This window comes from Lineus longissimus, chromosome 8, assembly GCF_910592395.1.
Source record: "Lineus longissimus chromosome 8, tnLinLong1.2, whole genome shotgun sequence".
Taxonomy (NCBI): Eukaryota; Metazoa; Nemertea; class Pilidiophora; order Heteronemertea; family Lineidae; genus Lineus; species Lineus longissimus.
Genome location: NC_088315.1, coordinates 12528770 through 12555130, shown reverse-complemented (window position 1 = coordinate 12555130; position 26361 = coordinate 12528770). Strand labels below are relative to the sequence as shown.

The 26361-nt window shown below is 41.0% G+C and overlaps 1 protein-coding gene across 3 annotated transcripts in view; it reads right to left on the bottom strand.

Annotated features, from left to right (window-relative positions):
• LOC135492178 (scoloptoxin SSD14-like) overlaps nucleotides 1-26361 on the bottom strand; it is a 309652-nt gene that overhangs the window by 173346 nt on the left and 109945 nt on the right. For all 3 annotated transcript variants that reach the window (XM_064778427.1, XM_064778429.1, XM_064778428.1), the window contains one exon: nucleotides 18620-18812. In XM_064778427.1, the coding sequence (XP_064634497.1) occupies nucleotides 18620-18812 (193 nt within the window). The remainder of the gene's footprint in view (nucleotides 1-18619; nucleotides 18813-26361) is intronic.

Below are 26361 nucleotides of genomic sequence, written 5' to 3'. Positions count from 1 at the left end.
CATGTTCTAAGTGGACAATATTGTTTGTCCTTTTCTCAAACTCTGGGTCTAGTACATTGTATGTTTGAAAGAAAGATCTGGAACTTCATTTCACCGCACAATTTATTCATAGACTTATCAGTTCCTGATTCCGCTGATCAGTCAGAAGGGGTTAATAATTCTCTGTAGGTCAGCAGGGGTTAATTACCAGTATACTGTGTGATTCCAACTTGTTATGTGTCAAATATATCATGCTGAGCACTTACCAAAATTATTCCAAGCAGATTTTGCTATGTAATTTCTTCTGGAATTATACCACTTTTTTACCGTTTTACGAGTTGCGGAACAGGGGGTTAAAAATGCCAAATATGTGCTCATGATCTTGGGAAAGGTGTTCCTGTGTGAAAAGAACAAAAAACTGAGCTGATAAAATAAAATAAAACCCTGAAAACCCTTTATTTCATTTTTCCATGTAATACTGTATTTGGTGGTTAGAGGGTTAATTTCCTAGAACACAAGGGATTAATTTGGACTACTAGTGTCTCTAACATGTAGCCATGAATGTAAGCTTTCAAATAAATATAACTTGTAATACATGATATTATATTTTTTGTATCTCTTTATTCCAAAAACTAATAGGCTGTTGAAAACTGAAAATGTACTAGAAATCCCAGTGAAACTATGGAATAAAATATTGGGATCTCTAGTAGCTAAAGGGTTAAGGGTTAAAGTCTCGATAGGCATGGTACTTTGCCTTTTTTGTCTAATATCACTGAGGACCGAGTATTGCAAATGAAGCAAGTAGAATAACTACATGAATTTGTGTGAAACCATCCATCCATTTCAAACAAAAATCAGAAAAGGTTCAGGCCGACAAAAACTCCATCAAGTTCTGAAATTTTCACTTTAAAATACGCAAAAGGGAAGTGCCGTTAAGACTTAAGAGTTGGGACTTTTTTTTCGTTTCAAAGTCATGATTTTCAGTTTGGGACATTTTTGTATCGGCTATGTTTGCCCAGTCTAAGAAACACGAAATGAACCATTCAAATATTCTCAATAAACGGCCCACATCCCTTCTTTAGAATGGTGTCCCTAATTACTCCAAAGTTACTTTGACAAATCTGTTGTAAATCATTTTCATAGTGTGACTCTGATTGCCCTTTTCAAAACCAACTGAATGCTGTACAATCCAATAAAACGCTAAGAAATACATTCCATGGGCTCTATACGAATTTGCAATTCTGCGGTTTGCTGCACTAAACTTCGATGACAAGAGAAAACATGTTCGGTTTAGATATAGTCAGAAACGCTGTAGTCCAAAAGATATTCCAACTTAAAGTCTTCAGGACACATCCCATTTGCGTATTTTACATTGGCAAGTTCAGAGCACAAAGGTTTTTGTGGTGGCTTGGACATTTTCTGGTTTATATTTCGGCTTTCTACTTGCCTTATACCTTCAGTCATATAAAGTATAAAGCATAAGTACATGCATGAGCGACATAATGTTGGCATGGAAGCGTCAACAATTACGCGCCCAGTAATGTTAAACGATCACTGAACTGTTCAAATAAAAAGGTCTGTTGAGAAATATCATGAAAATATGATTATTCCAAAATATCATTTCCTTTCCTTGCGCTATTTTGATAAGTTGCTCTTTTCTTCAAATACCTTTTTCAAACACTCATTCATTCAAAACGTTTGCCCACTTAGGCAAATATGAGATCAAAGATATATTGAAATTATGTTGATCGTTACAATTTAACTTTGCCAGTTGGTCGGCATCAAAAGATGACGAACGCATGTTTAATATATAGGTCTATTCATTAATAATGGCAATGAATAAATTTTCCTGAAATTATCTTGAAACATGGGAGTCTATGAAAATGTGCTGCAATATACCCAAAATATCATCTGCATTTCTCTACTAAAACGCAGCACTATCAGACCATTCAATTGGTCGTACACCAACATAACCCAAAGGTGGATTACTGCATCTAATTTATTTTGAATGTTTACTTGGTGATGCAAAGTGGTCAGTCAGTGCGAAAGCCCGAGGCTAGTTAATCGAACAAAGCTCAAGTATGTGAGTCAGACAGTCATCTATCAGAGACGTTTTTAAAGAAGCAACCTGAGGGAAGTTTTTTCACTGTACTACAAGACCAGATTTATAGCATAGCTTCATGAGTGAACCAACGGTGATTTTAGGGAAGCATGACAAAGTTGTTGGCTGCTTCCCAAGAACTGCCTATTCTTTTTGTGTTTTTTTTTCTGATAGAAAAGTTCTCTCTGCCAGAGGCAGTCAATTCATGATCGACAAAAATGCATGAATGGCTCACACAAAAGTAGTAGACTCTGTGCATGTCATGAGCAGGTCCCAGCTGAAGAGTTGGATCGAAACGACGAAAAGGTGACTTTGATAACGTACATGATCTTGAATATTTGAAACGTTAAGCTAGCTTCACATTTAGGGCTGTGGGTTGAAAAACAACCACACATCGTTGCAATTATTGATGGCTGACCACGTTTCTTGCCATTTTTCGATAGGAACAGTAGTTTTTGGGATATTTGTTCTTGTTGAGTCTGAACGCTTTATGGCAGAGTTTGAAAATCGATTATCCTAACGATGGTGTTCCTAAAACTAACCGTGTTAATATTCAATACACTTTCATTTAATTTAAGCTACGGCCGGATTTGATGTCACGTTTTTGAACGTGACCTTCACAATTACTCGTTTCTGCTTGAGCGAAGTACCGTTTCGGTTTTGTAAAATAAATTGTTGAAAAACTATTGCTCGAAGGCCGAGTTCAGACAACTGGAAAACCACTCAGAAAGTACAATAATGTACATAGTTATATTCAGCTAGACTTTAAGATACTGCCTTTTGCAGGATATTTGAAATGTATAAAGTTAAGTTACTCTGTTTAGTGTTTCATGCGCACATTAACCACGCACCACCGAGTCCAACATTATGATTGAATAATAATACAGGTTAAGACGGGGTGTGAGTCTCCCGAGGGACAATCGATGCATGCACGATTTAGTGCTCCGTTATAAATTAAGTCTGTCTCAGGTCAGCCACCCTTCAAGATGGCCACGGGTGGGTGTCGCCCCCCCCCCCCCTCCATGAAAAACTAAATAGATTATGAACACTGTGAGTTCTCAACATGATAGTCTAATCAACCACAAATTCGCTCTTACTAATTTGATAGAGCCTACCTATCATGACATCAGAATATTGATGTCAATCTATTATAGTTGACAAAGGTCTAGAAATTTTGTTTAGACTCATCAGAATAGTATCAATAACAGCGACTTTGGTTTTATATCGCAACTGACATCATATGCAAGTATTTACTCAACAGGCCACGGATGGATGTGACTGTTTCCCTGGGACAAAAAAAATAGTTTTAACCACGCAGTTCCTACGTTAAAGCTGTGATTGTAATGGCAATCTTGTTTCAGTGTCCCAACACCATAAATCAATGAAAAACAAGATGTGATAGTCCCGTACTCCACGTTATGCTTTGACACTCTGGTCTCGGTCTCCACAGAATGGGAATGACAGCGATTAAGTGTTTGTCTTCACATAAACAATCAACAACTATAACTACCAATTAGGCCCGCGTTACGCTGAGAAGTCTCCTATTACTCTCACATCGCAGCCAACATGGATATTCCCACGCATTTTGACATGTGCTATAATGCGACAGTCTATTATAAGTGTCACATCTCAACACGCATGGAAAGACGACAGGGTCTGACTGTCTGTCGCTGACAAGGCAGAAACAGTCAACTATATTCCACTACATTTAGGCGTGTTAGGCGTGCGATATGCTGCGACATCTTGTATTAGTGTCATATCTTAACATACACGGTTAGACGGTGATGTGACTATATTTCCAGAAAAAGTCAGCGATTAGTCCTGCACCGTATGGCCTGCGTTATTATCTGATAGTCACCTACTCTTTCACCTGAACTGAATTGGAAAGACAGTACGTGTCTCAACAGGAACAATCAGTAATCTATTCCAACTTTTAGGTAATCGTCATGCTGCGACAGTCTCTTATTATCGTAACATCTCAACAGACATGGAAAGACGGGATCTCTCTCTCTCTCTCTCTACTAGTAGGAACAATCATATCTCACTTTGAAGCCCGAGCTATGTTGCGACAGTCTCCCATTAGTCATGTTAGTGTCCCATCTAAAACAGACAAGAAAGAACAGGATAAAAGTGGCACACACAGTCTCGAATTTTCGTAATTACATGTAGTTACTATTGTTCCTCGGTAGGTTATTTTGAATCTATTCATGTCACCCAGTGTGGTATCATTGTTATTTGCAGCGGGTTGACTTTTGTGAGAATGAGTTTGGTTTAAGAAAAGTGTCTTGTGGAAAAACACACCACTAAACTCTTCAGACGACGGACAAATTCAGGAGATCGCTAAAGACTCATCATAGAGCAGAGCGACTGCTTATGCACGCCCAATTCATGAACACAGATTGAGTATTGCGCTTGATTATTGCCTCATTACAATGCCAGGTAAACATCAAGTAAGATGGAAAGTTATACAGTGCGTATCAAAAAAAGGTAATCCGTGATCAGAGAGTTGATATGCCAAGGTTATTGATTTTGACAACTTACATTTGGTTCACCATTTGACAGGAGCCCATCACATTTCTTTCATCACTTCTGTTAGACATGACCGAGTACAAAAACTGACCAGATCAATTGCACTTTTTCCAAGTCTTTCCAACTCTTAACTTCAGTTTTGTCAGTGTGGCGTCAGGTAGAGGAACGCCGAACTTAACAAGAATAAACAATAGACAAATCAACACATGTGTAAAAACAATTTACAACAAATCAATATAGATGATGAAATGCTCAAAAAACAGTCAATCGATGATGACGAATTCCACGACGATGAATCCTCACGATGACTGAAGAAAGCGGCCACGTCCTTACAGCGTCAGCAACGGGCGAGTAATCAGCAACGAGCGAGTAAAGTTCTACGTCCTGACAGCATCAGCAACGAGCGGGTAAAGTGGCTTCTACGTCCTGATAGCGTCAGCAACGAGCGGGTCAAAGCTGCTACTTATTTGGCTAGCAAAACTGTCCTCATAAAAGTCTCACACCGATTCGATTCGTGGAAGTTTCAACATAGGTAGGCTAATGATGATTGATAATGATATCGAACAATGGAATGTCTACACTCTGCAATGCCTGGACGAATCTACCAGTTCCATATGATATCAGCAGGCGACAATTCGTGATAATCAATTGATAGTAAGATGCACACAGTCACTCAAATGAGATGCTCCATAGTCCATGCCATTTCTGCCTTTCCAGGCTACTGTATGTACATCATGTACATGTATGTATTGTACATAGCATAGCGAACGAGTGGCGTGTCTGGTGGTATAGTCTGGTGCTCAACTTTAAGCCTGTAAGTTTACCATGGCCGGCATTGTCTTTATCTCCTCTGGGAGACTATTCACTTTCGACCCACGAAAGTTGATGGTGAATAATTCATGAATTACATGAATTATCGGATGGTTTCTCCGATGACAGCGGGAAAAACTATAAAATGTGCGCCATGTTTTTATGAGCAATTGATTAACCTCCCCTCTAGGGAAAAACTGGTTCTACGATTTCGCCTAGAGGGCCCCACCTGACAGACCACGAAAAGTGTCTCTGGTTGTAACAATACAATGTAGATACGATACAGAACATTCTCCCTCCTGAAAATTGAGCTGGCGAGATTTTCACTAAAGTGTGAACCAATTGCGCCGTAAGGCTTAGTTGAAAGAAACATGTATGTCAATGATGTGACAAAGTGTAATGTACTAGTACTCCCCCCATTTTTAATCTGAAGGAATGAAAATTTGAATTTTTGTGGTTGAGAGATTGTATATTAGTAATAAGCCTAATAATCAGAATTTTGAAAATTTGGCCCATGACAAGCAAATCACTCTATCCGACAACTGCGAACCACGGAAAAACCAAAACCGTCTCTGGATAGTTACTCAGGATCCTGATCCAGGGTCTGTTCTGCTGGTTCTAGTAAGCGCAACTTCTGAATTGTCCTTCTGATGAGCCCCTTTTTTGTCTTCACTGTGACTGATCTCACCAAACCATCTCTTCCTGGGTGTGTGGCCAGCACACGTCCCAGCGCCCAATCCAATTTCCTAATGTTGTCTTCTGCTACAAGAACGACGTCTCCCTCTTGAAGATTGTTTCGTGTTTTTGTCCATTTTTTGCGATGCTGCAGTTCCACAAGATATTCGCTGGTCCACCTTTCCCAAAATTGTTTGGAGAGTCTCTGTTGATAAGCCCATCTCTTTACAAGTGAAAGCTCTGGCTTATATACAGATGGCAACAGCTGCAAATTTCTACCTATGATCAAGTGTCCAGGGGTCAGTGGAAGAGGGTCTTCCTTATCAGCCGAGATATCTGACAAGGGTCTTGAGTTGATTTGTGCCTCTGCATCTGTAATCACGGTCTGAAGCTCGGTAAACGTCAGATTGGCCTTTCCGAGAATCTTCCTGAGAGCTCGTTTGACACTTCCTACGAGCTGTTCATAAAATCCTCCATGCCATGGAGCCCTGGGAGTTATGAACTTCCATTCTATTCCTTCCAGTTTGAGTTTATCCTTGATTCTAGCGTTGTTGTGAAACAAACGATGAAGCAGTGAGGCGGCACTCTCAAACGTCTTTGCATTATCGGAGCAGATGGTACAACACTTTCCACGTCGATTCATCATGCGCCTTAATGCCTGCAGAAACTCCTCTGTTGATACATACTTCTCGAACATATAGTGGGCCAGCATAATCAACACCAATGTTTGAAAATGGCGGCGATACGTTAAACCTTTCCTCCGGCAACGGTGCCATCTTCTGCTCCAATTTTCTGGCCTCTCTACATTGCTCCTTCTGTGTGAGTGCATGATCAGCTACCGTTTTGATACTAGAAAATGGAGATGATTTGAGGCCAAATGTTATTGTTTTCAATCTGTAAACATCCGGTTTTCTACTAGTGTCCATATCACGCCATAATAATCTCTGTAAATCTTGATCTCCAGTTTGCATGCCGATTTGAAGGAACATTTTCTCCATATCTGCTACTAGTGTCACTTTGTGTTTTCTGAAACGCAAAAGTATGGCGAGTGGGTCGGGCTGCAGTGCAGGCCCACTCAACAATGTGTCATTCAAGGATACTCCTTCTGATCCCTTGGCGGAGCCGTCAAAGACAACGCGTACTTTTGTGGTTGTTTTATCCAATCGAACAACTGGGTGGTGCGGCAAGTACCATGATTGCGTTGGTTCATCCAATTTATCAACTTTCTCGGCACGCCCTTTATCAACTAAATCTGTGATCTGTTGCTGGTAAACCTTTGCCAACTATGGATCCCTTTTTTACCTTCTTTCTAAACCTTCCAGGCGCTTCTCTGCTACAAATCGATTAGACTTTAGAGACTTGTCCTTCCAGTCAGGGTGACGAATCAAACCTGTGACATAATGACCATCTACTAGCTTGGTATTATCGAAATGCTGCTGTAATGCTTCAGTGTCCAATTTCTTGGCTTGCTGTTTGACCTCATTTGGCAAAATTCCCAAGTGTCCAAGTTCCCAATGCCTAGTTGCTAACTTTGACTCCTCCATGTCGCATGGTGTGAATGAAATCCTACTGATAGCGGGTTTGCTTCTTGGTTTGCAGATGTCATACGAGTCTACACTGTATGGTCGAGACAGAATCCAACCAAGATGGCTCTTTTGGGCAGTAGGAGATCCTCTTGGTCAAGATATTTGATCGGGAATCAGGATATTGAGGCAATCTTCTATTCCAAGCATCACATCTATCTCAGCATCATTGGTATGGGGGTAGGTATCAGCTAGTTGCAATCCTTGAAGGTGTGGTAGTTTTGATAAATCCACGTCTACTTTTTTCAAGTTGGAACTCGGTTTATCCATGATGTAGGCTACGATTTCAAATGTTTCCCCTTTCCAATTGGGAATCACGCTCGACAAGTGGAATTTGACAGCTTCTGTTTTGAGATTAATTGTGCTACCACCAGCTAAAGGAAATTCAGCGTCCACTTTAGGACCCCTCAGATCCAAGTTTCGGGCCAACTCACTGCTAATAAACGATACGCCACTTCCCGAGTCAAACAGTACCCTTGCTGTAGAAATTGCAGCTCCCGATTCAATCTTCGCCATGGCAGATTGCATCAGTACGTCTCTTGGTCCCTTGGCTGCTTTTACTAGGCCTGCTGGTTTTGTTACAGTTGGAGGAGCTGGTTCACTTTGCCTTTCAGTGGTAACTTCCTTCTTGCCAGTACTATCCCTATTGCCAGTACTATCCTTGTTATGGTGTAGCAAAGTGTGATGCTTGTGACCACACTGTCTACATCCCTCAGACGTACAATCCTTGACAAAATGCGTTTTGGATAAACAGTTTAGGCAAGCCTTGGCATCTCGAACCTTTGCTTTCTTTTCCTGGTGTTCCATAGCTTTGATGGTGTTGCAACGATAGGACAAATGCTCCTCGGAATTGCAAAAAACACAAGTCCTTTTGGAGGGCATTCTGTTTTTTACAATGTTCAAAGCATGACCACTAGGCTTAAAGGATCTCTCTTGTTTATCCCGGTGAAAGGTCTTGGACTTGGTATCATCCTTCTTAACCTTCACTGACTGCGTTTCAGTCCGTCGAGCTATCTGGAGTGCTTCATGGAGCTTATGCAAGAAATCTTCAAATGGAAGAGGCAGTGGGGATCGGCAAATCCTTCCTTCTTCTTCCTTCTTCATTTGCTCGGCATCCCATCGGCAGATCAGTGTTTTGGGAGTCTTGGGCCTGACAACTGAAGTGAAAATCCAACTATTTTCTTTGAGTGGACAGTGTCTCTCGGTCTTCTTCAGGAGGTAATTCCAATTAGAGCTAAGTTTACTGTAAAAGGGTTCCAATTCTTTTACAGTAAGTCCAGTGATAGGGTCAATATCTGCCATCTCGAGAATAGCCTTTTGAATCCTCGCCATAGAGTCGCCATACTTATTTTCCAATACTGTGATGACATCTTTATAAGTAGGATCCTTTAATCCTGCAACAAGCGTCTGGCATTCGCCATCCAACAAAGTTATTGTGAGGTGTGCCTTCTCAATTTCCGTGTATCCAGGTTTGGATACTTCAGCTTCCACCAATTCCTTCTATTGGTCGAACATGTGTACCTCCCCTTTAAATTTCGGAATGTCTAATTCGCGTTTCTTCTTGGTGAGGGTTTCTAGAATTGATGCTAACTGATCCCCAGTAACACCTGAGCTACCACCACTGTGAGGTGAAGATGGAACTGCTGTGGTTTGCAAAGATTTGATAGCCGCTGTTAATGTTTCCGTCAGCTGCTCTGCGGTTATTCCACCTCCATCTGATTCATTATCATTACTTCACTTTTCCACGGAATAGCACTTTGCTTTGAGTCCTTTGACTTTTGCTTCAGTCCGAAGATACGACTCTCTATACTTGATCTCATCGGCCTCTTCTCGTCGGGCTGCTTCTCCCTCCAATTTGGCAAGTCTCTTGTCGTACTCTGGGTGGAATTCTACTTCATCTTGTACATCTTGCAAATCACTGTAAAGTTCACTCAGTTGAGCCAATCCCTTTACAGCCCTGCGTACTTCTATGTCAACATTATCATAATCAGGCTCCACCGATCATAACAAGTCCCCGACAGCATCATAATGCTTCAAGACCAATGTTTCGTTCCTGGTGTAACGCTGCCTGGCCCGTTTCCTTTTATCCAACAAGGCATCCATGGTAGAGTTGGTTTGAGTAGTAGTGTCCTTTTCAATATCGCCAGGCATCTCCGATTCAGCCGCCGAGCGAGTTGTCAAATAAAGAGTGCTCTGCCTGTCACGATTGAAATACCCAATTTAAATTACCCCACTGAATGTGTTAGGCCTAATTTACTGCTCAATTTTTTAAAGACAGTATGTTCTGTACCCAAATATACCGTACCAAGATTCCAAAGTAATAAACACCAAGTGTACTCAAAAGGCACACGCTATGACCAGTGAAATTCTTTGTTGAATTGTAACTAAGTTTGACCTCTAAATTGATGTTCAATTTTACCAACAAGTAAGTGCTAAATCACCAACTTACTCAATCACCATGGCAACAAGAGTGGACTAGTTGAATGGACCAGCTAGTGCTTGTACTATACTAAACTAATAACCAAAGGAAGTTGTAAATTTCAAAAAGTTAAAGTCACACACGATGAAAGAGTCGAGATTTCTTGTCTCAAAGTAACCTAAAATCCATACGATGACGTGTAGTAAATCACTGTAAACTCTTCTTGAGTAGAAGTAGTGCAAACTATAATTGTTACCCAAGTTAATTTTGTGTAAACCAGACTGAGACCAAGAGTACTATACTAACTATAGTAAAATATTAATCCAATGGATTGTAGCAAGTATGACCTGATGACTCTATGTCATCACCAATGTGTCACAATGACTTACTAGTATATTTTAGTATCAACAATGATAGGTTACCAACATGACAAAGGTGTCACACACATAAACCACTATTTGACTGGCAAAATCGCCAAGCGATGATTTACTCAAATTTATGAGTTTCTAAAATGACCAAGATGCAGCTCACTGTTTACACACATGTGGTGAACTATGTTTATTCTGTTGAAAGAACTAATCCAAATTTAGTGACCGGCTACAAAACATCCGGTCGGAGAGACCAAAATGTGGCGTCAGGTAGAGGAACGCCGAACTTAACCAGAATAAACAATAGACAAATCAACACGTGTAAAACACGAACAACATTTAATTTTTTACAACAAATCAATATAGATGATGAAATGCTCAAAAAACAGTCAAACGATGATGACGAATTCCACGACGATGAATCCTCACGATGACTGCAGAAAGCGGCCACGTCCTGACAGCGTCAGCAACGAGCGAGTAATCAGCAACGAGCGAGTAAAGTTCTACGTCCTGACAGCATCAGCAACGAGCGGGTAAAGTGGCTACTACGTCCTGATAGCGTCAGCAACGAGCGGGTCAAAGCTGCTACTTATTTGGCTAACAAAACTGTCCTCATAAAAGTCTCACACTCTGATTCGATTCGTAGAAGTTTCAACATAGGTAGGCTAATGATGATTGATAATGATATCCAGAGCTGCCAACCCAAGATTTTCTCCTTCAGTAGTATTCTAACAAAATTCCAGATTTTTCAGTAGTTTCAGGGTGTCCTTCAATAGTCCTCAGGTTTGGTTAAAACACCCTTTTTCTGTGCACAGTGCACTGTCGACGAAGCCAGGGGGGGGGGGGGGGGGGCGATTCTGCATTCAATGTCCTCAACAGTTTCTGCAGCAAGGACATCAACAATGTGGGAACATTTTGTTCTCCCAGCTGCAAAGTTCTTTGCTATCTCCGAATCAGGGAACATCTTGGGGAATAATTGTGTGGCATGGTCAGCCACAGACATTGCAAGATTATGTTCAACAATGAACCCAACGAACTGTGTTTCTGCACTGATAGTTTTCTTAGCAAGATTGTTTCGAGCAACTACAGCAGGTGGAAGTTGTCCCCCTGGGAAAAAATTGTCCAACGTGCGAGTGCCCTCCTTTGCCTTTAGCCTTGCTGCGTGTCTGGTACCCTCAACATGCCTCTTACAGTCGTCACGCCCACCATGTGACACTTTAAAATCCGACTCCCAAACCTTACAACGTGCATACTGTGGGCCCAAATTTGATGGCAGCAATACTGGCCACTTTTCAGTATAAATTGGACGAAACACTTGTACACTTTTCTTCTTCGAATTGCCATCTTCTTTGTCGTTTTCGTTTGAAACGGGCCGCTTTCTCCCATTGCCCGCGGAAGCCGCCATGTTGTATGGAAGGTATGCTTGCGCACTGACAAACACAGTTTTTGTACTGCAGCATGCACGTAGACTGCGTACAGTAGAACATGCATATAAACCGTGTCGCGAAAGACTCACACAGAGTGTTGCGAAGAACAGGGCTCGTCGCAAAAAAGTGGCGGGACGAAAAAAATTAACCCTTTTTTTAAAATCCGTAGTTTTTCAAGGGGCATCCGTAGTTTCCGTAGATTTGAAATTTCTATGAAATACCGTAGTAAACTACGGACAATCCGTAGGGGTTGGCAGCTCTGTGATATCGAACAATGGAATGTCTACACTCTGTAATGCCTGGACGAATCTACCAGTTCCATATGATATCAGCAGGCGACAATTCGTGATAATCAATTGATAGTAAGATGCACACAGTCACTCAAATGAGATGCTCCATAGTCCATGCCATTTCTGCCTTTCCAGGCTACTGTATGTACATCATGTACATGTATGTATTGTACATAGCATAGCGAACGAGTGGCGTGTCTGGTGGTATAGTCTGGTGCTCAACTTTAAGCCTGAAAGTTTACCATGGCCGGCATTGTCTTTATCTCCTCTGGGAGACTATTCACTTTCGACCCACGAAAGTTGATGGTGAATAATTCATGAATTACATGAATTATTGGATGGTTTCTCCGATTACAGCGGGAAAAACTATAAAATGTGTGCCATGTTTTTATGAGCAATTGATTAACCTCCCCTCTAAGGAAAAACTGGTTCTACGATTTCGCCTAGAGGGCATCACCTGACAGACCACGAAAAGCGTCTCTGGTTGTGACAATACAATGTAGATACGATTCAGAACAGTCAGTACTCTACGGCTCCAAAAATTCATGCTGGTCCACCTTCCAAAGATACGCCCACTTGCTTTATTCCAAACTTTCTCACCATATTTTGACCCTACTATATTTCAATGTCCTATGTGGTGGAGAGAATATCTCTGTAAAAAGTAATTAATTGGCTCCTGCGTCATCTGTTCGTGAACCTTGTTGTTTGGGAACGCTGAAACACAGACTGGCACATTTTCTGTTTTCCCCTCATGGTTTTTCTTCTAGTTTTCTGTTGTGTGGAAACATTTAAATATGGGGGACAAACACAGGAATGATGTTTCACTGGCTTAAGCATCCACTTTTGGGAACTTAGATCCTCGAAAGTTCATAGTTTGCTATGCATGGGGTGGAAAAGTAAGGTGTATGTAGCCCTGGCAAGTTTGTTGTTAGTCAAATAACAAAGAAAACCTGTTTTGATTGAGGGACGAATGTATTTTTTAGCTCAAAAGGAACATTTCTATAGACACGCATTTAAGGATTACCTGACATCAGGAAGTTGTGGTCATTCAATGTTGTTCGTATAAGTTTTATTATGTTAAATGATCCAAAAAAAGAAATGAGTAGTTTGGTGTGATAATCCGATGTGGTATTTGCGAGATAATCACCGACAAATAAGGGTCTTTGACAGTAATGGCTAAACGATAATGTGATTGCTATTTTGACGTTTTGTTGCTCATGCACCAACCGAGCAGCAAATATCATGAACCATTTGTTGATACTGCGGTTTTATTTTACATCTGCATAAAAAGGTTGTTGCATTCGGTGGTTTTAAGATTTTTTCTGTTCAGAGGCTGCAGTAGTGACAGACTGACGTTTTTACTGTTGATTTCTGCAGCACAGCGCTACTAATACAAAATGCTATGTCGACGCGCCAGTCTATCACCGCCTTGCGAACGTGAAGCACGGAAAGAAATTGTACAATACTCTGAAGCGAAAAATCGGTCTGCCACCGCCCGTCCTACATGCGAACTTTGCTAAACTCGATTCACACTGATAGCTACCGTCAACGGTGTGATATGTACGCACTCATACCCTGCATTGTGGATCGGGTGAAATCCAAAAATAGCAAATATATATATTTTTAATAACACACTTAATCAGGTTAATGCTTATTTCTTAATGCTTATTAGGAATCATCAAAGGCCAACGCATTAAATAAACGGATCGATTGTCATCAACATGATCATGATAGAACAGCCCGCCCAGGAAGGACACTCAATAAACGAATTGCTTGTGGTGCGCATAGATGATCTTTTACAAAAGATAGGCAACGGCAAAAACTTATCCGCCTCCTATGTTTCATTGTGGAACTGACAACTATCATAAATATTGAGAGCGCTGATCATAATGGTCGGATTTATTGCGCCCCCTGCAGACCAATATGAAAATAACCGTTTAATAGATTATACTGTCGAAAGGTATCGAAAAACTTACGAAAGGTCTCAGAGTTCAAGAACTCGAGACTTTACGAGAGGGATCACCTCTGGGCGTGTAATCCGATTAAGCGTCCCTGCACTTTACGAGTGATTTACAAGAGATTTCGTAACCGATGCAGATTTCGAGTGTTTTCCGAGAGAAAAACGAGAGTTGGTGTTCGTACAGGCATGAGAGTGAGCTGAGAGGTCACAACCTGAAAATTTTTCTGATGGGGAGGGTTCAAGCATGGAGGTATTATTAAGACCTCCATGGTTCAAGGGGGTGCCTTACTTGCTGAAGAAGTTCAAATTTCAAATGCATTGGGAGTAATTTCTGGCAAATTACAGAGTTATTCTGCTCTGTTTATTGTGTGGGGGTCCTCCCCAGAAATCCTCCCCAGATTTCATGCGTGGTTTCTTTTTAAAATTCACCATTATTCACCCAACCAGCTGTAAGTGTTCATGGCGCCATTTCGATCATGAGGCGAGGCTATCCCACAGTGCCTTGCGCTGTGAGGGGATTCCCCAAGTTTCGTTAGTTCGTTGGCTGTTTGTACGGTGAAGATGAGGTCAGCGCTATTTTTAGACAGCACACGGCATCGATCAATATTTTAGTCTCTTGCACATGCGTTCCATTGGCGGTACAGCACTGTCTAGGCCGAGTCACACGGTTGATTCAGAGACTGACGGCTACAGCGCGATATACATTATGCGTCCTGCCTTTGGGGATGCCAAGGCGCGTGGTGATTCGATGGGTTTAGCTCTGGCTTTGGCGGGAATAATGCGGACAATTTTGATGCCGGGCGGAAAGTTTTGTGGCTGGCTCTTCAGTTCAGGTCAACACCTCTACCCCCCCCCCCCTAATTTTTATTGCAGATCTGCGCGAATCTCGGGACCCAACTTTTTGGATACTTCATAACTGGATTTCCGGAAATTACCGGAAAACTCTCATGCCTGTCGTAGTGTCAGATCCTTTGTTTAATGGAAAAATTATCTCTTCACTGCTCTTTGCAGATGACCTTCTAGTATTGTCACAAAGTGCAGGTGGTTTACAGTGTGCCTTGGATAAGCTCACATCGTATTGTAGGAGACGGAGACTAAAGGTTAATGTGAGGAAAACTAAGGTACGTGTAATTTGCTTCTACAAAAGACTGTTAAATGGAATAGCCTCCAGAATAAGTGGAATGGATGTAGACATTGAGGACGTCATAAAGTATTTAGGTGTTATATTTCAAAAGAATGGAAGTTTCAAAAGAGCTACCCAAACTCTAGGACTGAAGGCTAGAAGAGCCTGGTATGCTTTATCTGAAACGCTCAACATTTATGATGGGACTCCAGTTAGTGTTTTGATACATATGTTTGATACCATTGTGAAGCCCAACTACTATATGGCTCTGAACTTTGGGGTGCCTATATGTTTAGGAAGCCAAGTAAGGACACTATATTGACATCTATACAAGAAGTAAGGTTAGACCATAAACTGGTTTATCCCAGAACATGCAAACAGATACTTGGTGTCAGAAGAAATACTTCCAATAGCAGTGTATATAGTGAGATTGGTCTAACACCATTGTTGTTTAATATATTTGCAAAAATTCTTAAATATATCCAACGTGTAGTGAAAGATCATGGGTGATATGAATAAAGTATAGCAATTGCTTTTACTTCAGTTTTGTACAGAAAGGCCCAGTGTAAATGTACATGGAGTTTTAGATAAAAGCATTTGCTAGTCTTTATTCATATCACCCAATAACCAACTCGCCAAACTCATCTTGAGAAATGAGTATGATAATTATTGTATGATCACCAGAGCCATTTCAGCATTCTCAATTGTATATTTGTACTGATTGGTGAAGACTATTCATGTTACAAGGATATTGTAAATATTGATATTGCAAAGATCATTAATCGCCAGAGCTAGTTCAGCATTCTCAATTGTATATTTGTACTGATTGGTGAAGACTTTTCACGTTACAAGGATATTGTAAATATTGATATTGCAAAGATCAAAATAAGGTTAAGTGAAGTTTTTTAGCAATTAAAAAATCTAGGAACATTGTTAGGAGTACACAGATACATAATCACATGAAATTTGGTTGCAATCCGATCTTTGGGTTGAGTTTAAGATACTCTTGCTCACCTACAAGGCAGTCCATGGACCGGCACCGGCTTACCTGACTGATATGGTACAACGCCGACGTGGGTCAGCCTATTCCCTCAGGGTTTACGCCGCTTTCCTTCTACAGGAGCCATGCACAAAGTGCATACGTTTTGGTGACAGATCCTTCTACAAGGCGGCGCCACTCCTATGGAATGGGCTGCCCACACACATTAGACTTGCGGAGTCAAAGGCAGCTTTTGGAACAATGCTAAAAGCACACATATTTCGAGTGTATTTCAAAGGCGCCTGAGAGTTGGTGAAAATTTTCACCAAATTTGGGCGCCGTAGAAATGTCATATTTGATTGATTGATTGATTTGGTTTCGGAGTAATATGACTTTGTTTAATTTTCGAGATAGCCGCCTTGCTGCCATATTCGATATTTGGGTAAAATATTTTCGGGTAAAGAAGAGAGGGTCCCTAGATACATGTCCACACAAGCTTAGAACCTTCCAGCTCAAATAGAAAAATGAAACATGCCACCTTTGACCTCTGTGACCTTGAAAAGTACATGTAGGTCAAATCAAAAACCCATATGATATGTGATTTATCCTTGCTAGGAGTACCTACTTAACAAATTTTATGAAATCCGACCAAAATCACGGGTCCTATTGCATGTTTTATGTTTTTGCATTCCGCCCTCTGGTGGCCAAACCAAGAATAATTTTAGAACAAAATTTAGTGTGAATCGCCCTAGGGTCCAAGGGTACATGTGTACCAAGTTTTCAGTCCAGATTTCAAGCAGTTGCGAAACTTGGCGCACTAACATACGCCGCTGGTGGGCGACGACGACGACGGACACCACGTCATTGCATAGGCTCTTGAGGTGAGCCAACCAGGTGACAGTGATATTTACCACCATGTTAACCATGAACATATGTGATGTCATTTGACCAGCGCAATTACCATATTTGATGTCAGGAGACAGTTCGGCGATTCCGTAGTCGAGTTATGGCAAAGCGAAAACGAGAAAAAAATCAGAACCTAATTTTAACCCCAGGAATGTAGGGCTGAGCATAGTTCGAAAATCATCAAAACTGCCAAAAGGCACAATGGCTCCATAAGCCCTTCTAATCACCCGCCGATGAAAGCCTAGCATTTCTGGTTAGGGAGATAGGCTCCAGAAACCAATTACGGTCAATTCACGCTATTTGACCCCATGTGACCTTGAAAAGTAGGTCATATCAAAACCCCAGGTATTATGTGATGCAGTCTCCTGAGCAGTGTGCACAGTAAGCCTTTCATGATTTTAGCTAGCATAATTCATGAGATATAGCCGAAAGTAGTTTTCCACATAGAGTACCTCCTGGGGAAAGTGTAGTTAACAAATTATCAAAAGTTCCAAAAGGCACAATGGCACCATAAGACCTTAAAACAACCCAAAGATGAAAAGCCTACCCCAAAAGTTACAGTGATATGCTCTGGAAAACCAATTACGGTCCATTTACGCTATTTGACCCCTGCGACCTTGAAAAGTAGGCCAAAGTAGGCCAAGTAGGTCCAATTCCCTCCCAATTACGGACAGTAGGCAAAAACATTGGTTTCCCGCATGCGCTTGGAGAGTCAAGTAGGCCTGACAGGCGAGATATTTGCATAATTAATCAACGTAATTACCCAATGGCATTGTGTTTTTGTATCCTAATTAAGCTGCGGCATTTGTTTACTCATCTTTTCAACTAATCACATAGGCCTATTGTGTCAACGGACACTCATAAACCCACGCGGTTTTGTCAATGTTGCAGTGAATATGCGTGAGTAGAGAAATTAGAAAAAAGTTATTATTAATCAAAGGTGGCCGATTGACAGAAATTATGGTGTTTTTCACACATTATGACATGTCGTGGAGATTTTGCAATAAAAGGGGCACCTTTTACTAGAGAGATTATTCACTCTCTGAGTTCCAAAGTAGCTCACGTCATTCAATGCAACATCACTAGCAGACCGATCAGCCAACAGGTTCAAAGTTTCTACGCTAGATGTCGACACAGAGAAAACCAAGACCTGCAAGGTGGGAACTTCAACTACACCTATCGGACGATTTGGCATAATCTCTCTATTGCGGACACCTTTCTATTGCGGACACCTGGGCCCAGTCCCATGGGTGTCAGCAATAGAGAGGTTGTACTGTACAACTTGAAAAGACAGGCAATTTTTTGTCTGAATTACCTGATATATCGTATATAGAACATAGAACCTGGGGAACATTTATAGGACACAGGGAACAATCGAATGACTACCCTCCCCCTGCCTTATTTTCAGGTGATAAATATGACACAGGGTTTTTAAAAGCCATCAAGTGTGTTATCACTCTGCGATGTTACCTCAGACCTGGTGTATTCATCACTTCCTTCTTTTTCATCACAAGCACACGGTGAAGCCCCTCACCAAGCGGAAACCCATCAAAACAAAAGCGAATGGCGGGCTCAAACAGGGTCTTCCATGAAAGCTTCCCAAACCGATCGTGGAGAGCCTTGTAGCCGGCGATTTCTGTGGGAACTGTCATGGCCAATCCACCTGGAAAGATGATTTTTGTTAGGTTAATGAATTATTTTAGGTGACACTAAATTCTTTTGGTCATGTGGAAAGTCGCATGAACTTGGAAACTGACAACTCACAATATACAAGACGTAAATATTGTCATTACATTTCTAGAGCCCTTGATCCCAATTCTGATTTTATTCTATCTTGCCTCAAGATCGTCCATTGTTCCCGACCAAGCATGGGCCTAATTCCTCAACCCCAACCAATAGCAAGGAGGCTGTTCCATAGATCAGCCACCCTCCCTATTACTAGTCCAACAGAGGGCAGGAGGGTTTAACACCTCCATTGGGTTGAGGATATGGGTCACTGCTGCTTCGTGTGATTATTACATAACCAGATGTGTAAACATGGTAAACAAGCCTAATTCTAAACAATGCAATCCTTGTCACCCCAGGTAGGCAGTAATTACCAGTATATGTACTATGATCAATATATATATCATTGTTTAGTGTAGCTAGGACTACTATGACTGGAAGCATGGTTGATTTTTGAAAATAGTGACTTTGATGAACAAAACTTTTACAAAGATTGTAAGAGTAATTTCGTTCTTAGGACACTTTATATTTTTGTTAAAATTTTGACAAACTGATTATTAGGTCTGTGACTACATGAATATATGAGCAGATTTGGCAGTGAAATGTCTCATCTTACAATTGAAACCACCAGGTGTCATTGTGCCCACTGTAAAGATATTTGGTGCTTTTGAATTCATCCTGGTTAAGAAACATTGTACATGTATAGTATATAGGTCAAACCAAAGTTGGTATGACATGTGATGTATCGTTCCTTGGAGTAAGTACCATAAGAAAAGTACCAAAAACAAGTCACTAATAAACGAGATATTGCACTTTTTACTGATTTTAGTTTTGGCCTTCTGGTGGCCAAGTTGAGTACCAGATCAGATCGAAATTCGGTGTCCGAGGTAATTTCAAGACCATAGCTTTAGTGGTTAAGAAACGTGCCATAGTTACACTCAAACGACCAATTTACGCCATTTGACCTCTGTGACCTTGAAAACCAGGTCAAATCAAAAACTTATATGGTATGTGATGTATCCTTGCTAGGAGAACCTACCATACAAATGTTATTGAAAACGAATCACTAACTAGATATAAGGCACCAGCAGGCACCAGTGTCCACAGGCCTTTCACTAAACTGGTTTTGAAGTAATGGGGTGTAAAGGAAAGATGGCCTCTTGCTGGCCATATTGAATTTCGGAGCGCGACCAAAATCGATAGGTAACCTACCCCTATCCGCCCTATTAAAACAGAATTAAGAGATCAATCGGGGTACCTGTTCTCGAGTTATAATCCGGAATGGGAAATCCAAGATGGCCTATTGGTGGCCATATTGAATTTCGGAACGGGACCAAAATCAATAGGGACCCTTGCCCCATCCACCCCAATTTACTATAGAAAATACAGATCAATCTGGCCACCGGTTCGTGAGTTATAGTCCGGAATAGGTTGCGGCGGACGCGACGGCGGCGGCAGACACAGAAACCAGCTGAAAACATAATGCCCCATTTCAACTTCGTTGAGCTGGGGCATAATGATGATGATGATGATGAAATGCCTTTTGCATATTGGCGATTACGCGGCATGAAATACAAATGTGGAGAAAGGTCTTTGGTCTTCAACCAACAGCAGATGGCAAGCCCATATTTTCCCGCAAATAATATGTCTATCGTGAGGCATTCGCGATAATCATATACTGCAGATAATTTCTGTTCTACAGTAACACCTGTGCATGGCAACTGACCACGTTTGAGTGATTAGTCTGGATGCACATAACACTGTGAATTGCTCGAGGAGGGGGACGCTAACTGATCGGCAAAACAAACTTGAACACATTAACATCAATACTGTCACAAGTAACAAAATTGGGATCCAATTCTGGTATAAGTGTGCCCAGGTTGAAGGGCAAGTCCTAAATGCCAAATACTATTATTAAATTTACCAAGAAAACTTGTAACTAACAACATAAATTACCAAGATACAGATATAAAAACAATGCAAACAGAAACATGTTTTGGAGTGGCTAATCCTACATCAATAACATGCGAATTAATAGTAATTGTAAAACCATTATTCAAATTCTTAACCCTTTCATGCCCACCAATTTTGTCATGAGCCCTAGTTTGGGGCCCATAAACTTTATTTGCTGTACATAGTGCTGTGCCCGCATATATATTGACAGTACATTGCTGTGGGACCGCAAATTTTTAAAACAATTTTATTAAAATATGTATGCACAATTTTGAAAAATTTTCCCAAATATATAACAATAAATACCGGATATTATAGTGCCTTGTACAAGCTAAGCATGCTCCAAGGCACTTTAGAATGGAGTTAGAAGCAAATATTTGGATTTAAAACAGTTTGATAGTGGTAAAACAGATTGATTAAAAAATTGAGTCTCTAAAACATAGATGGCACATTCGGAATATAAGTCTATGTAGCTACCAACTAAAGGCTTCGCGGAACAAATGGGTTTTAAGTGATTGTCTAAAAGTTGACACACGCTCTTCAAGTCCTTCATGGCATCTGGAATCGCATTAAAAAGTCTTGGTCCACTGACTCGAAATGATCGGTCTCCATTGTTCGTTTCGGTCCTTTGGACGATAAGTCTTGTTTTAGCTGACGATCCTAGTGACCGAGCTGGTGTATAGGACCCTATCATATCACACAAGTATGAAGGTGCACTGTTGTTAAAAGCTTGAAAAACCATAATGATAATTTTGTATTCGATATCTTATTCGATATCTATTCGATACGAAACCTCACCGGCAACCAGTGCAGCTGCTCCAAGACCGGAGTAATATGTTCTCTGCGTTTGGTAAGCATGATTATTCTGGCAGCCATATTCTGAACACCTTGGAGTCTGCCAATGGTTGCACCTGGGAGACCATAAAAGAGCGAACTACAGTAGTCCAACCTGGATGTAACCAAACCATGCACAAGAAAGCGACATGCATCTTCTGTCAAGCATCGACGGATTCTACCCACGTTGCGCAATTGCCTATAGCAACATCTTGTAACACTGTTAATGTGAGCTTCCATAGACAAGGAACGATCAAACATAACACCGTGGTTTCGAATGGTCGAGGCTGGACTAATTGATACCCCATCTATGCTGAGGCTAAGATCATAATAATGGCATTGGTTTTTAGGAGCAAAAAACATGACCTCTGTTTTTTCACTGTTTTGTTTCAAGAGATTAAGATCCATCCATTTTCTGATATCCCCGAGGCATGTTTCTAGCTGTTTAATAGCAGCAGCATGGTTATCAACATCTTTTTTCTTCAGAAAAATATAGAGTTGAGTGTCATCGGCATAGAAGTGGTAATCTAGCCCATGCCGCCTTATCAGGTCACCAAGAGGTTTAGTATACATAGTATAAAGCTTTGGACCCAACACTGATCCTTGCGATACACCAAACTTCAGTGTTTTCGGTGATGACAAATTACCATTTATATTAACTGGTTGGCACCGGTTGTCCAAATATGGCATGAACCATTTAAGAGCCGACCCTGTCACATTGTAAACTACTCTCAACCGCTCAGCTAGTATGTTATGATCAATGGTATCAAACGCAGCCGATAAGTCCAACATGACTAGTAAAGCAACATCCTCCCTATCAAGGGCAGTGAGGATGTCTGACTGAACGCGGAGGAGAGCAGTTTCTGTGGAATGGCAAGGGGTATAGGCACTCTGAAAGGGTTCTCGTAGGTTGTTGACATTTAAGTGATCGTCAAGCCACTTTGACACCACCTTCTCAATTATCTTGGATACAAAACTCAGATTTGAAACAGGGTGGTAGTTTTTAAGGGTGTCCTGATCTAAACCCGCCTTTTTGAGCAATGGTCTGATATGTGCTTCCTTGAGACTGTTCGGTACCACACCGTCCCTCATTGAACTATTTACAATGTTTGTGATAGGTGGCACTAGTTCGTCAATACAATCCTTCAAGAGCCATGTCGGCAGTGGATAAAAATTGCATGTCTTGGGTGCACTAGCAAGAATTGTCCGCTTTATTTCCTCCTCACTCGCCGGTGTCAACAGAGAAAGTTCAGAAAAATCATCGTTCATGTCTTGCTCGATAAAAGGGGCCCCTTTCATACCAATACGAATCTTTTCAATCTTTTCACTGAAAAAACCATTGAACTTCTCTGCGAGGTCAATTTTTGAGTTGTGTTGATTTGTAACTTATTCGAAATAAAATCATGCGGGAATCAATTTAATTGTTTATTTACATTATTTCCCTGCCATGATATTGATTTTGGCCCTCAAAATTGCGCTAGAAATGTCTTTTACACTTTATAACTGACCAGAAAAATATCTCAATTCTAAAAATATATCACGACACTGACTACGACGTGGATTTTCACAGATTTTTATTGAAGCATGCACTATGAAGGTCAATGTCATTTTGAAGCAGCGTTACCACAACGATGATACGTAGGGTTCATACTAAAACGTGGAATAGGTTGTTTTACTGGAACGAAAATTCTGAGGGGTGCCGTTGCTGGCAAATCTGCGATCATGGGCAATCACAGCCATTTTACAAACTAGTCCACTGTACCCGTCGCCGCCATCATCAGAGTTTCAGTGTTCTATAAGTGATGTATTGATAAACGACTGTTCGAGTCTGCTTCATTCGTTTACTCCCTGGCGAGTGCCTCGACAGGCTCTTTTTTCTTTTTGGCGGGTTAGGCATTTTCTTCTATAAAAAGACAAAATAAACTATTTGTATTCAACACAAAGTAGCTAGGCCCAAATGGTGTGTGACTGGGTCTGATGTCATTATCAGATCATGCACTGGCCTAGTCAGTGGCCTTTCACCGGGTGATTGATTTTATGTTCTCTTGTGGGTAGTAGGCCTAATGAGGTGGGCAGTATCATTTACTCTGACCATGAAGTGACCGATGTAAAGTGAGATGTCAGTAGGCCAATGGAACAGTACACAAAAAGCCGATACTAAACACGCCCACCAGCCAGCAGTAGGCCTATCATCAGTCTTTTTCATTGTCATATACATTTAATACAAACCTTCTTTTCACAATTTGATTCCGAAATCGAAGAAAAATTGATCACCAAGCTCTGCGTGAACGCAGCTTTTGACTGAAGTGACAGGGTTCGAGACGTCGCAATTTGACGTCATGACGTCAGCAGACCCATCCTGACGTCGGAGCCGTGACGCGATCAGGCTGTGTCGGGTGTGACGTCGCCCGTGACGCGCATGACGCGAAGGTAAAATCCCCGCGCGGGCAAGCTGAATAACGTTAGATAAAACCAATAAACGGCGTTATATCGGATGTTAGTTTGAAATAAAAAAATCGGGCTTCGTAAGGACACTTTCGGGACCCGTTAAATGCTACATGCAAAATCTGGGGTCACTCAGCCATTCGGTATGGGAGATATGAGCGCACAAACAAACAAACAAACACACAAACTTTTCTTGAATTTAGTAAAGATGCGCAAATCTGCAATCATGGGCACAAAAGGGTTAACAAAGCTGTGTTAAATCATGACAGAAGTTAAAAGTAATATCGTTGAATAAGAATGATCAGAATAATATTCTGAAATAATTTACAAAATATTTATTTGCCAAATCATCAAAGATTCGGACCGTAGAAGACTCCTGTTGTATTAAAATCGAATTCGCTCCTGCGAATTACACTGTGTTCACTTAACCAAATAAAAGTATAGATAATATTCACACAATATTTTAGTCAATCACTACCATATAGTATGCTACCATTGTAGTTGTGCTATGTTTTGCATATATACTCCTTAAAATGAAAGTCAATTTTATGCTTAATAATATGTTTTTCTAGGCAGTTGGGAAGAGGTTTTTTTAAAAGGACCCAGAATATCGCCAGAAGTCCAATAATGTCAATTCAAAATCAAAGCCGTTCAAATCATGGTTCTCAAATTGAGTTCGTATTCAGTGTCCATGATACAAAAATTACTCCATAAGATACCCCTGTTGTTCTAAAACTGAATTTAGCTCCTGCTAAATTTACATCTTTGAGAAAAGAATGCCTATCCAGTCATATATTAGAATGATACAAAGACAAAAATGAAGCACGTTAAAGCATGGCTAAATTAAAGGCACTATCAAAATCAAGCGAGAAAGACATTTGGTCATAAGCAAGAATTCTGTTTATCACATTAGGTTGTCCTGTGTTGGGTAGTTTCTGGAGCAGCAAGTCAATGGGTAAGGAAAATGTTCTCTTGAAACATTTGTGATGAAAGTATGCAAAAACTCTTGATGTGTCAATATGGCGCATTTCTGGAGACTGGAGAGCACAGGATATATTCATCAATGCAGTCCTGGACAATGTAAGCAGGTGGTATGCAAATTGTCATATGATTCCTATCAGTGGTGGTTAAGGTGAACCCCAAAGATTTCGGTGTGATCAAAGTTCTTTGCAAGCAGGGTATATTGTGAGAACAGTGGAACACATTTCAGTGATGTTGGTTTCAGCGGTTCAAGGCACAAGGCAGCAGCTCTGATCTGCGTCTCACAAGTACTATCATTAAAAAGTACTCCAATGTTGGCAACATTGTGGAGGACTTGAACTTTGGTTTGAGATAGATCCACAGAATTATCCTTGCCTCTAATATTTTATCCAAACTGATGATTGAATGTCTTTGCCTCACAGTCAAGATCAGTCATATTGACCAATGAATTCTCAGAGGCTGGATGATTTTCCCACTTGATTAGAAATTGTTCCCCATTGTAGCATTTACGCCTTGCATCAACACGTTCTGTCACCTTTTGCTGTCGCGCACTCCCAGCTTTTTGTTTGAGTGAGAGCTACTACTGACTTTTTGTGATAGTCTAAATGTGGAAGCCATGGTTTGTCAAATGTTTCCTTGGCAGAGTCCATCTGCAATACAGCATCGGAAGATGTACTGGGTTTACATTCAGTTGATGTTGAAGTAGTTTCTGCGTTAAACTGAACACCAAAAGATATCCTTTCTGGAACACATTGCACTGAACTTGAAAGTCTCTGGGATGCACTGCACAATGATTGAAACTGCTTCTTGTTCCGTGGAATGAGCTGTTTCTAATCGCACACATTTGTTGACCGGTTGTCCTCCGAGATCAAACAGGTTTGATGTCACAACGTTGAAAGAAGAAGTTGCAGAAAAAGAGCCATTGGCATTGGACACCGAAGTGCCACTAATTTTTTGGTTCTTAATTTTTTGCAAATGAGCCTGCATTCAGAAATGATCCCTCTGAAGAGCAGATGGTGATTTCATACCAGGTATCCCTTTGCGCTTGCCGTATCTTGTTGGAGGTTCAGAGTGTTCTGCATTCCAGTTCAGCGTCAGGGACATTCAATTTTCTGTTGATTGAAGACTCCATCCGTGTGGTGTGCTGATCAAGCCAAGATTGTCTAACACCGATGACAGCATTGGAGGAAGCGTAGATATCGTCATAATGAAACTGTTGCGGGATCATTTGAGTTCTCTACCAATCAATATGGGGGGAACTGGGGTTACTAGCT